The 13,877-nt window shown below is 47.0% G+C and overlaps 1 protein-coding gene across 2 annotated transcripts in view; it reads right to left on the bottom strand.

Annotated features, from left to right (window-relative positions):
• Positions 1-8,885: 8,885 nt before the first annotated feature.
• The window catches only part of THSD1 (thrombospondin type 1 domain containing 1), a 36,443-nt gene continuing 31,451 nt past the window's right edge, over positions 8,886-13,877 (bottom strand). For both annotated transcript variants that reach the window (XM_054015213.1, XM_054015214.1), the window contains exon 6: positions 8,886-11,925. In XM_054015213.1, coding sequence (XP_053871188.1) covers positions 10,529-11,925 — 1,397 coding nt within the window. In that variant the 3' untranslated portion in view covers positions 8,886-10,528. The remainder of the gene's footprint in view (positions 11,926-13,877) is intronic.

Genomic DNA, 13,877 nt, shown 5'->3' with positions numbered 1-13,877 from the left:
ATTCAGATGAGCTCTGTCACTGCGGGTGGATTCCATGATTTCTGCGAACATATCGTCTCGCGTCTTCTTTTTCCGACGCCTTATCTGTGATAGCCTTCGGGATGGAGGAGGGAGGCTTGAAGAATTTGCAGCTGCTGGAGGGAGGGAAAAAAGGAGAGAATTTTTTAAAAAGATACATTTTGCAGAACAATGCTTATACTCTTTCACGGTGACCAACACTATTCACATTACATAGCACATGTGATTTCTGGGCAAGGTCGCATTTTGCCTCTTAATATTGAGTGCCTGTGGCTTTGCTGCTAGAGATCACAGACACAGGTCCGGGCAACAGAATTCGGCTTGCATGCGGCCATGGTAAGCCATTGTCTTTCGGCTTCTGCGCCCTCCTTTTCCACATACCAAGCAAAGCCCGTTGAATGCTGTGGTTTTCCTGTTAACCTTCAGCAGCAGAAAACAAACTAACCACCACCCCCATCCAATTCTCTGGATGATCGCTTTATCCCTCCCCCCACTGCGTGGCTGGTATCAAGGAAGATCCCTGCTAGCCAAACGCGAAAAGCTCAGGGCCAATTCCCCCGCCCCCTGCGCTTGGTTAACTGCAGGGAAGGATTTCTTTTCCGCCACAGGCAAACAGCCCAGTAGGAACGGCCACCTCTGTCCCCTTAATTAAATTCCCGTATTTCAACCAGGTTACCATGAGCGATATCACTCTCCTGAGGATTACACACCAAGATAAAGAACAGATGTTGCTTGAATGCCAGCAAACACCGGGACCATACGCTGCCAGGCTTTGTCATGCAATGATACCAGATTACTTGCTGCAAGCATGGCGCGGTCAAGTGTCCTACCGTGGAGGACGGAATAAGGCTGCACTGCCCAGAAACCTTGTGGCAAGGCTTTTGAAGTACCTCCAGGAGAGCTTCATGGAGATGTCCCTGGAGGATTTCCGCTCCATCCCCAGACACGTTAACAGACTTTTCCAGTAGCAGTACTGGCTGCGAATGCATCCCAAGTCCTCAGGGCAAAGTAATCATTAAAAACCCTTGCTTTTAAAACAAGTTTTATATTTTAAAAGGTAAACTCACCTGAGGTCCCTTCCATGGGGTTGTGGTCTTGGATACTGGGTTGGGAGGGTACTTCAGTCAGGCTGAGAAAAAGATCCTGGCTGTTGGGGAGAACGGAGTGCTGTGTGCTCTCTGCAAGCTCATCCTCATCCTCTTCCCCGTCCGCAGAATCCTCAGGTGTAGCTGATGAGACTATCCCCGACCCGGAATCCACGATCACAGGTGGGGTAGTGGTGGCGGCCCCCCCTAGAATTGCATGCAGCTCGGCGTAGAAGCAGCATGTCTGCAGCTCTGACCCGGAGCGACCGTTTGCCTCCTTTGTTTTTTGATAGGCTTGTCTGAGCTCCTTGACTTTCACGCGGCACTGATTTGAGTCCCTATTGTGGCCTCTCTCCATCATGCCCTTGGAGATTTTTTCAAAAGTTTTGGCATTTCGTCTTTTCGAATGAAGTTCTGCTAGCACTGAATCCTCTCCCCATATAGCGATCAGATCCAGTACCTCCCGTACGATCCATGCTGGTGCTCTTTTTCAATTATCGGCCTGCATGGCTACCTGTGCTTATGAGCTATCTGTGGTCACCTGTGCTCTCCACGCTGGGCAAACAGGAAATGAAATTCAAATGTTCACGGGGCTTTTCCTGTCTACCTGGCAAGTGCATCCAAGAGCGGTCACAATGGTGCACTGTGGGATAGCTCCCGGATGCCAATACCATCGAATTGCGGCCACACTAATCCTAATTCAAAATGACAAAATCGATTTTGACGCTACTCCGCTTGTCGGGGTGGAGTACAGAAATCGATTTTAAGAGCCCTTTATTTCAAAATAAATGGCTTCGTCGTGTGGACGGGTGCAGGGTTAATTCGATTTAACACTGCTAAATCCGAATAGGCCTGGTCTACACTACGACTTTAATTCGGATTTATCAGCTTTAATTCGAATTTACCCTGCAACCGTCCACACAACGACGCTATTTATTTCGATGTAAAGGGCCCTTTAAATCGATTTCTGTACTCCACCCCAACGAGCGGAGTAGCGCCAAAATCGATTTTAACATTTCGAATTAGGGATAGTGTGGCCGCAATTCGATGGTATTGGCCTCCGGGAGCTATCCCACAGTGCATCATTGTGACCGCTCTGGACAGCAATCTAAACTCGGATGCACTGGCCAGGTAGACAGGAAAAGCCCCGCGAACATTTGAATTTCATTTCCTGTTTGCCCAGCGTGGAGAGCACAGGTAACCACAGATAGCTCATCAGCACAGGTAACCATGCAGGCTGATAATCGAAAAAGAGCACCAGCATGGACCGTGAGGGAGGTACTGGATCTGATCGCTGTATGGGGAGAGGATTCAGTGCTTGCAGAACTTCGTTCTAAAAGACGAAATGCAAAAACTTTTGAAAAAATTTCCAAGGGCATGATGGAGAGAGGCCACAATAGGGACTCTGAGCAGTGCCGCGTGAAAGTCAAGGAGCTCAGACAAGCCTATCAAAAAACAAAGGAGGCAAACGGTCGCTCCGGGTCAGAGCCGCGAACATGCCGCTTCTACGCCGAGCTGCATGCAATTCTAGGGGGGGCTGCCACCACTACCCCACCTGTGATCGTGGATTCTGGGTCAGGGATAGTCTCATCAGCGACGCCTGAGGATTCTGCCAATGGGGGAGAGGAGGAGGAGGAGGATGAGGATGAGCTTGCAGAGAGCACACAGCACTCCGTTCTCCCCAACAGCCAGGATCTTTTTCTCACCCTGACTGAAGTACCCTCCCAAGCCTCCCAAGCCAGTACCCAAGACTCTGACCCCATGGAAGGGACCTCAGGTGAGTTTACCTTTTAAAATATAAAACTTGTTTTAAAAGCAAACGGTTTTTAATGATTACTTTGCCCTGAGGACTTGGGATGCATTCGCGGTCAGTTCAGCTACTGGAAAAGTCTGTTAACGTGTCTGGGGATGGAGCGGAAATCCTCCAGGGACATCTCCATGAAGCTCTCCTGGAGGTACTCCAAAAGCCTTGCCACAAGGTTTCTGGGCAGTGCATCCTTATTCCCTCCTCCACGGTAGGACACTTGACCACGCCATGCTAGCAGCAAGTAATCTGGTATCATTGCCTGACAAAGCCTGGCAGCGTATGGTCCCGGTGTTTGCTGGCATTCAAGCAACATCCGTTCTTTATCTTGTTGTGTAATCCTCAGGAGAGTGATATCACTCCTGGTAACCTGGTTGAAATACGGGAACTTAATTAAGGGGACAGAGGTGGCCGTTCCTACTGGGCTGTTTGCCTGTGGCGGAAAATAAATCCTTCCCTGCAGTTAGCCAAGCGCAGATGGGAAATTGGCCCTGAGTTTTTCGCGTTTGGCTAGCAGGGATCTTCCCTGTTACCAGCCACGCGGTGGGGGGAGGGGTACCGTGATCATCCCAGAGAATTCATGGCGGGAGGGGGGCGGCGGCGGGGGGGGGTTAGTTTGGTGCCTGCAGGGATCTTCCCTGATACCAGCCACGCGGTGGGGGGAGGGGTACAGCGATCATCCCAGAGAATTCATGGCGAGAGGGGGGGGGGTGGTTAGTTTGTTTTCTGCTGCTGCTGAATGTTAACAGAAAAACCGCAGCACTCTACAGGCTATGCTTGGTATGTGGGAAAGGAGGGCGCAGAAGCTGTAAAACAATGGCTTACCATGGCCGCATGCAAGCCGAATTCTGTTGCCCAGACCTGTGATCTCTAGCAGCAAAGCCACAGGCACTCAGCATTAAGAGGCAAAATGCGACCTTGCACAGAAATCACATGTGCTATGTAATGTGAATAGTGTTGGTCACCGTGAAAGAGTATAAGCATTGTTCTGCAAAATGTAGCTTTTTAAACAAGTCTCTCTTTTTTCCCCTCCCTACAGCAGCTGCAAATTCCTCAAGCCTCCCTCCTCCATCCCGAAGGTTATCACAGATAAGGCGTCGTAAGAAGAGAACGCAAGACGAGATGTTTTCTGAAATTATGGAATCCAGCCGCAGTGACAGAGCTCATCTGAATGAGTGGAAGGAAACAGTTTCAAAGTATAGGAAAGAAGCCAGTGAACGTGAGGACAGGAGGGACCAACGTGAGGACATGAGGGACCAAGGTGAGGACAGGAGGGACTAACGTGAGGAGAGGAGGGACCAACGTGAGGAGAGGAGAGACGCTGGAGATGAGAGGTGGCGGCAGGAAGACCAGAGGAGGCAGGATGCAACGCTGGGGCTGCTGCGTGAGCAAACAGACATGCTCCGGCGTCTGGTGGAGCTTCAGGAACGGCTGCTGGAAAACAGACTGCCGCTTCAGCCCCTGTTCCACCCTCCCCCCTCCCCATGTTCCGTATCCTCCTCACCCAGACGTGTAAGAACGCGGGGGGGGAGGCTCCGTACACCTTCCCATTCCACCCCAGTAGACAGCCCAAGCAAAAGGCTGTCATTTTTTTAACCTTTTCTTTGTGGCTTTTTCCTTCCCAGCAATCCTCCTCCCAAATACCGCCCGGGTTCCCTCCCTCTTTTTCTAATCTATTAATAAAGAATAAATGATTTTTAAATGATAGTGACTTTATTTGGTTTGAAAGAAAGATGGGGGAAGGGGGAGGGTGGGTTCCTTACAGAAAATCAGTCAATAAAGGGGGCGGGTTTTCATGAAGGAGAAACAAACAGATATTTCACACTGTAGCCTGGCCAGTCATGAAACTGGTTTTTAAAGCTTCTCTGATGCACAGCGCTTCCTGGTGTGCTCTTCTAATCGCCCTGGTGTCTGGCTGCGTGTAATCAGCAGCCAGGCGATTTGCCTCAGCCTCCCACCCCGCCATAAAGGTCTCCCCCTTACTTTCACAGAGATTGTGGAGCACACAGCAAGCAGAAATAACAATGGGGAGATTTCTTTGGCTGAGGTCAGAGCGAGTCAATAATAATCGCCAGCGACCTTTTAAACGGCCAAATGCACATTCTACCACCATTCTGCACTTGCTTAGCCTGTAGTTAAACAGCTCCTGACTCCTGTCCAGGCTGCCTGTGTACGGCTTCATGAGCCATGGCATTAAGGGGTAGGCTGGGTCCCCAAGAATAACTATTGGCATCTCAACATCCCCAACGGTTATTTTCTGGTCCGGAAAGTAAGTCCCTTTCTGCAGCCCTTTAAACAGAGTAGTGTTCCTGAAGACGCGAGCGTCATGAACCCTTCCCGCCCAGCCCGCGTTGATGTTGGTGAAACGTCCCTTGTGATCCACAAGTGCTTGCAGCACCATTGAAAAGTACCCCTTGCGGTTTATGTACTCGGTGGCTTGGTGCTCCGGTGCCAAGATAGGGATATGGGTTCCGTCTATTGCCCCACCACAGTTAGGGAATCCCATTGCAGCAAAACCATCCACTATAGCCTGCACATTTCCCAGAGTCACTAACTTTCGTAGCAGCACCTGAGTGATTGCTTTGGCTACTTGCATCACAGCAGCCCCCACAGTAGATTTGCCCACTCCAAATTGATTCCCGACTGACCAGTAGCTGTCTGGCATTGCAAGCTTCCACAGGGCTATTGCCACTCGCTTCTCAACTGTGAGGGCTGCTCTCATCTTGGTATTCTGGCGTTTCAGGGCAGGGGACAGCAAGTCACAAAGTTCCATGAAAGTGCCCTTACGCATGCGAAAGTTCCGCAGCCACTGGGAATCGTCCCAGACCTGCAACACTATGCGGTCCCACCAGTCTGTGCTTGTTTCCCTTGCCCAGAATCGGCGTTCCATGGATAGAATCTGCCCCATTAACAACATGATCTCCAAAGCACCGGGGCCCGTGGTTTCACAGAATTCTGTATCCGTGTCCGTGTCCATGTCCATGTCAATGTCCTCATCATGCTTGTCGCTGCGCTGCCGCCGCCGCTGCCTCCTCGCCTCGTTTTTCTGGTACTGGCTGAGCATAAACTCCACGAGAACGCGCGAGGTGTTTACAATGTTCATGACTGCTGTCTTGAGCTCAGCGGGCTCCATGCTTGCCGTGGTATGGAGTCTGCAGTGTTCACCCACCCAGGAAAAAAGGCGCGAAAATGGTTGTCTGCCGTCCGTTGCTTTCATGCAGGGAGGAGGGAGGGAGGAGGTGAGGCTGTACCCAGAACCAGCTGCGACGATGTTTTTTGTCCCATCAGGCACTGGGATCTTAACCCACAATCCCAATGGGCGCGGGAGACTGCGGGAACTATGGGATAGCTATGGGATAGCTACCCACAGTGCAACGGTGCAGAAATCGACGCTAGCCCCGGTACTTGGACGCACACCACCGAATTAATGTGCTTAGTGTGGCCGCATACATTTCGACTTTATACAACCTGTTTTTCAAATCCGAATTATATAAATTCGGATTAATCCCGTAGTGTAGACATACCCATAGTGTAGACCAGGCCTTAGTTTCTCCGCAATGACTTTATTGTCTTTAAGTGCTCCTTTTGTATCTTGATCGTCCAGGGGCCCCACTGGTTGTTTAGCAGACTTCCTGCTTCTGATGTACTTTATTACCTTTTGAGTTTTTGGCTAGCCGTTCTTCAAACTCCTTTTTGGCTTTTCTCATTACATTTTTACACTTAATTTGGCAGTGTTTATGCTCTTTTCTATTTACCTCACTAGGCTTTGACTTCCACTTTTTAAAAGATGCCTTTTTATCTTCCACTGCTTCTTTTACATGGTTGTTAAGCCACGGTGGCTCTTTTTTTAGTTCCTTTACTGTGTTTTTTAAATTTGGGGTATACATTTAAGTTGGGCCTCTATTATGGTGTCTTTGAAAAGTGTCCATGCAGCTTGCAGGGATTTCACTCCAGTCACTGTACCTTTTAATTTCTGTTTAACTAACCTCATTTTTGCATAGTTCTCCTTTCTGAAGTTAAATGTCACAGTGTTGGGCTGTTGAGGTGTTCTGCCCACCACAGGAACGTTAAAAGTTATTATTATGGTCACTATTTCCAAGTGGTCCTGTTATAGTTACCTCTTGAGCCAGATCCTGCGCTCCACTCAGGACTAAATCGAGAATTGTCTCTCCCCTGGTGGGTTCCTGTACCAGCTGCTCCAAGAAGCAGTCATGTAAAGTATCGAGAAATTTTGTCTCTGCATTTCGTCCTGAGGTGACATGTTCCCAGTCAATATGGGGACAATTGAAATCCCCCACTATTATTGAGTTCTTTATTTTCATAGCCTCTCTAATCTCTCTTAGCATTTCATCGTCACTATCACTGTCCTGGACAGGTGGTCGATAATAGATCCCTAATGTTATATTCTTATTAGAGCATGAAATTTCTATCCCTAGAGATTCTATGGAACGTGTGGATTCACGTAAGATTTTTACTTCATTTGATTCTACATTTCCTTTCACATATAGTGCCACTCCCCACCCCACACGAAACTGTTCTATCCTTCCGATAGATTTTGTACCCCGGAATGATTGTGTCCCATTGATTGTCCTCAGTCCACCAGGTTTCTGAGATACCTATTATATCAATTTCCTCCTTTAACACGAGACACTCTAGTTCATCCATCTTATTATTTAGACTTCTAGCATTTGTGTACAAGCACTTTAAAAACTTGTCACTATTTATTTGTCTGCCCTTTTCTGATGTGTTGGATTCTTTTTTATGTGAATGTTTCTTGTCTGATCTGGCCCCTACATTATCCTCTTCCATTCTCTCCTCCTGACTAGAACCTAGAGAATCCCTATCAATAGACTCTCCTCTAGAGAAGTCTCTGTCCGATCCACGTGCTCCCCTGCAGCAGTCGGCTTTCCCCCATCTCTTAGTTTAAAAACTGCTCTGCAACCTTTTTAATGTTAAGTGCCAGCAGTCTGGGTCCACTTTGGTTTAGGTGGAGCCCATCCCTCTGTATAGGTTCCCCCTATCCCAAAAGTTTCCCCAGTTCCTAATAAATCTAAACTGCTCCTCTCTACACCATCGTCTCATCCACGCATTGAGACTCTGAAGCTCTGCCTGCCTACCTGGCCCTGCGCGTGGAACTGGAAGCATTTCTGAGAATGCCACCATAGATGTCCTGAATTTCAACCTCTTCCCTAGCAGCCTAAATTTGGCCTCTAGGACGTCTCTCCTACCCTTCCCTGTGTCATTGGTACCTACATGTACCACAACCACCGGCTCCTCCCCAGCACTACACATAAGTCTATCTCGATGCCTCGAGAGATCCACAACCTTCGCACCAGGCAGGCAAGTCACCATATGGTTCTCCCAGTCATCACAAACCCAGCTACCTATGTTTCTAATGATCGAATCTCCTATTACTAACACCAGTGGGGCTCTATGAAGATGTAGGGATGTGCCTGCGCATTGCAGGATCTGAGCCTATATTTGAAATATTGAGCATTTCCAAATTTAGCTTTTCACTGGAATGTGGATTACAGGTTACCAGGGGATGAGCTGCTGAAAGGGAAGCCTGGCACTATGAGGACGGGGTAGTTTAAAACTGTCAGGTGTCTCTTCCCTACCCCAAACCCTCCCTTTTCAATCTCCATCTGAGGCTTCTTTTATTTTCTTTGTTTCCTCCATTAATGTATTCCTTCCACCTGTTTTCTCTATACCTCTGAAGAATCTGTTATTCCAATAAATGGCTGGAGTAAAGAGCTGAGTCAAACTGCCCTGCCTGCCACTCTTTGCATCTCCTTTGTGTGCAGTGACTTTGCTAAAAGCGTTGAGCAAGTGCAGCAGTGTCCAATCCCATTTGTTAAATATCCTCTGGTGAAATAAACGTGCCTATGGAGAAGGTTCTCCAGGAATCAACAGACATGGATGAGTTAATTTCCTTTTGTTTGCAAAGCATATCTTAACTAAATAGGCATTTTGTTCCACTGATTTTGTTCATAATTTATTTGTATCTTGCTGTAGTATCTGTCAACTTGTTTAAGCAAAAATAAAAATACAACATTTAATACAGGGAAAGAGCATTACAATGAAGGAGAGAAGGTAAGAGGTCTTTCACTGGCTTCTACAGGTGGGTAAGAATACTGCAATAACAGTTTTAGCAAGTACTCAAATTTGTTAATGAATTTTCCTTGACCACACTAGCAGACCTAGTCTGTTTATTTTCTACAATGCTTTTCTGTTCCTTTCCACACGTTTGTGCAATCTCAAGCTTTCCTGGCACCAACAGTATCAGAAAACAAATGGCGAGGTCTTGTATGTGATGAATCACAAAAACCAAATTGTAAACAAGTATTCACTCCAGAATTGCTCATGCTCTCCTCATCTAATCAGGGAACAGGAAAAACACCACATGAATTATCTGACCAGTTACAAACAATCAACACAGTTCAATAATGTGATGGGGTGTGTCAATGCTGCACTGGGCAAGCAGGGGTTAACCAGTCACTTTTGGCCCAAGAGGCCAGGCCCTCTCACCTCTGCTGCACATGTTCCAGTTGGAGGGAGCAGATAAAAGGGAACAGCTCACTCCAGTCCTGGCTGGCGGAGAAGGAAGACAGACATGCGTTGCCAGCTCCCGCTGAGGTACCACCAGCCTTCCAGATTACAGAAGCGAGTCTCCCTGACTATATGATGAGGGATCCCCATCTATGAAGGCCAACGGAGATGCCAAGCCTCTGCCCGGGAGGACAAGCCCAAAGTGGACTTAGAGGTAGGAAGTGACCGAGGGAATATATTGGGAGCTGATACTTGAATCCTGAAGAGGGAGACTACAGGCTCCACAGGGCCCTGGGTCGGAACCTGGTGGAGCAGGGTGGGCTCGGCACTGGCAGGTGGCTATTACCGCCAGAGACCCCAGCTATAGACTAGTTACTCTGCCCCACCCAAGGGGCTGAAGGCCTGTTTGTGATTGTTTGCCACAGCCAGGAGGCTCAGGAGCTATAGACGGTTCGCCTGTTCAGCCCCTCACTGTGGGCCAGAGTTCCTGATTGTGTTTGTCTGGCCCAGCTGAGAGTCCTGATGACTGTGTGGCGGAGTGTATCAGCCCCACACTGGACAAGCGGGGGCACCCAACGGATGCGCAGAACCCCATGACCAATAGTGAATGTTAAAGATATGCTGAAAACTGTTCACAACCTAGGTTAAAAAAAACTGTGAAACAATTCATTAAATAGTGTTGAACAGATGTTACAGGATATCGTGCTCTGCTAGTGGATGGTCCGCAAGCAGAAAAAGAGTCTAAATTGACTGGATTCATGATTCAGTATAAATTATTCATTGAGCACTACTCTTTTCTGTGCTCTATAGAATAAAATCTGTTCGATTTTCTCTGTGTCACACTATCATTTCCATTTGCTTTCCCAGGTTATGTGTGTGTACTAGACAAAACAATGACATCAAAGCCCTTTCTATTAATTAAAAAGAAATGCATGCTCACAAATCAGGCCGTAGGATTTCCCTCCTGCCCCAAACAGCTGGAACCTGGTTTCCATTATTGCTTTTATTATAAACCAACAGATTTTGCAGCTCTTCTCTCACACCCCCGCCCTACAGTACTGCAATCAGTCATTCAGATCACCAGTTTCTCAATACTTAAAGTACTTGTTTCATCTTCTTCATTTGAACCAAAATATCCAGGCAGGTCAATCATCCATTGCTCCGATTCTGTTAAGCCAAAAGAATTATTATCATAAAAGGCAAATTCAGGGTCTGTGGGGAAGCTCTGGCATTTGTCCTTTCTGTACTGGACAGGGCTTAGAGCACTGCCTCGCTGGTAATTATCTTTCAGAGTTGAGATGGGTTCTTTCCTCAAAGCCCCTCGATGGTTTGGTGAAGAGCCCCTCCTGTTTCTGTTTGGCTCTGGTTTGTCAGCTCCTGCTACTTGGCCTGCAGGCTGACGGTGACTGATCAGATCCGGCCTCCCCACTGGAGGGCCCCCTTTGTGGCAGTATTTTGTGCCATAGCTCAGTGGCTCACCAGCTAACAGAGTGCAATGAGACTGGTCAAACTTTTCAGAACTTGGATCAGCATCTTTACATGTTGGCCGGGATTTGTCTTCCAGTGCCTGACCCCACGTTCTGGTCCTGGCACTATAAAGAGGAATCTGCCGTGAGGTAAGAGTGGACATGCTCCGTTCCCTATAGGGCCTGACCTTTTTAGTTTCATGGAAACTGGCTGTTCTTCTGAACTGTGGGTTTCTGTGACAGCCTTTCTCTAACGGCTCCCCTTTGTTATTTTGGTATTTCAGGTGAGCTCGTCTAATGAGGGTCTGACTAGGGCTTGTTACAGGATTGGCCTGTGACAGTACAGAGTCCACCCTAGAATTAGATTTTTCCCTAGGGAATTTGAGATGACTGACTGGCTGATCCAGAAATGGAGATTTGATCCTGAATTTGTGTGCAGCAGCCTCCTCTTGGTTTTCTGTGCCCAGGGGAAGCACAGCCGTGGCATCAATAACGGTGTCAGTCAGAGGTGTCTGAGATACGTGATACACCTTTGTGGTTTCAGTCAGGCCTTTCTTCTTCATCTCTTTCAGCTGCTGCTGTGCAAGGCGATAGCTGAAAATTGGAGGGATTATTTTTTGAGCATTTGACTGAAAATTGTCACTGACAGAGGTGTCCTCTTCTTGAGCAAATTGAAGGCTCCTCCTACAGGTCAAAGGTATGTTAACAGGCTCTCCGGCTTGTACTCGAGGCGCTTCGCTGCCCGCGGAAAAGCTCTCCCGCTGCGTGCCAGCTTGACAGATGTTCTCTTCGTCGGAGCTCTTGTGGCAGCTGGGCGAATGGACAGAGTTACAGCGCACAGAAGTGCTGCACTTCTGAGCTCTGCAGAGCTTCCTCCACAGGGTGATGAGAACAGTGGCTAGGATTATGAACAAGCACAAGGAGATGCCAGTGATGGTGACTATATTATTAGCTTTCTGGTCCTCTTGGTGCTGTACAGAAGGAGGGGTGGTAGGCTTTATAACTGTAACAAAGAGTGAACACATTCTGTTATCCAAGTTGCATTTTCATTGGACATTTGGAGTTTTAGTAAGATATTATACAATTAAAAAAAAGAAAATCAATGAATAAAATACATTAAATTGTCTATTTGCCAGCATGTCCTTAGCTCACATCTCTCTTCTTCAGATAAAAGAGGATAAACCTTGATTTGCAGCAGCAAATCCACCTACTTTATATTGACGGCCCTGCAGACCTGTCTACCTTTTAAACTTCATTTGCTACCTACTTCTGCTAGTCTCACCTCTTTTCATGATGCCAGAAGAATATTTTATACACCTGAGCCTAATGGCTTTTCTTAGGTTTGAGTTTCGCAAATCCAGTGGGAAGCTTTTTGCAAGAGTTGGTAGGGTTTCTATGAAAGGCGCAAGCACATAGAGGCAGTATGATCAGGTGAGGGGGTGTCAGGCTCTGCCATTGGTCTGCTAGCTGACCTTGGGCAAGCCACATCACTACCAGTGCCTCAGTTTCCCCATCTGTAAAATCGGGATAAAGATACTTGCTCTTTTTGGAACAGCACTTGGAAATCTACAGATGAAAAGTGCTATCCAGGAGTTAACAATTTGTTATTGGAATTGATCTATTAGGTCAGCCTAGTGGTTAGGGTAACCCAGCAATTAAAATTATTTTTCAACTGATTTTAGGGTTTGTGAAAGGTATTTGTTCCCCTCGTGCCAGGCAGATCCCCGATGTGAAAGGTAAGTGGCTTGACAGCCCTGAGGTCTGGAGAGAAGATGGACAGCATAAGCAGTGGCAGCACAAATTCCCCCACGTTGCCCTGAGAATGTTTCTCCAACTCTCACCCAGTGTTACACCTCTGGGAGTCAGACAACAGAGTATTCTCCATGCCCATTCAGTTCTGGGCTAAGAAAAAGTCTTGGGGTTTTTGTTATTGATATTTGTCTGTTATGAACTGGAGAGGGACTTTCAAGAGAAATCCTGGTAACAATACTTTGCACAACTATAGTGCATGTTATGAGGGTCTCAAAGCATTTTACAAACATTAATTAAGCCTCACAGCACACCAGGACAAGTATTATACCCATGTTACCAAAGAATAAACCAAGACGCAGAGAGATTGAGTGATTTTGCCCAAGGTCACCAGCAAATCAATCATAGTCATAGAACCCCGAAATCCTGGCTCCAAATCTACTTTTCTAGCCATTAGACAACACTCCTTTTCTAATTTCTATCTATCTTAGCTTTTTATTTAGTGCCTGTTACCATGGTGTCCAAACACTAATTTCTTATAGGCCACTAAACAGTTTTCTGATGGTAGTTATGTTCCATTGCTACTGCCCAGACCTGGATAGAAATCAGTGATCTAAAAGTGAAAGGCTAAGGCATCCTTTTACCAGTCCCTCAGGCCATCCAGTATCCACTCTACACATTTACATGTACGTTATGGAGTGTCCACCATATACATTCCCAGAATGCTTTTCAGTGTTCCACAATGACTGCTCAACTAACTGCAGTGTAGATGTAGAATTCATAGCTGCAGTCACCAAACCACATGTATACTCCAGAATTCAGAAACAGACTTTTTCCTTCCCACGCCCTTTGTAAAATGCCACCTTGATAATCAGCTTGTTATTTATACAGGTCTGTCACATCTTACGCGCATTTAACATGTGCGAATTAAGCTTTACGCGGTCGGCAAAAACAAAACAAAAAACAACAAAAAAGAGAAAAATAACAATTTAAATACTGTTCCTGTAGTGCGGGCGATTCCACCCGCTATTACACTCAATGTAATTTTGACTATACGCGGTTTTCACTTTACGCGTTGACCGCGGAACGTAACCCCAGCGTAAGATGAGACAGACCTGTACATATTTTTGGCTCAACAGATCCATATGGAATGCAACTGCAGCGTGGCATGTCACTCATTCAGGAAGTCTGGCAGTTCATTTAATA

Source organism: Malaclemys terrapin, chromosome 1 (genome assembly GCF_027887155.1).
Source record: "Malaclemys terrapin pileata isolate rMalTer1 chromosome 1, rMalTer1.hap1, whole genome shotgun sequence".
Lineage (NCBI taxonomy): Eukaryota > Metazoa > Chordata > Testudines > Emydidae > Malaclemys > Malaclemys terrapin.
The sequence above is the reverse complement of the archived record's forward strand: the minus strand, read 5'-3'. Positions and strand labels throughout refer to the sequence as shown.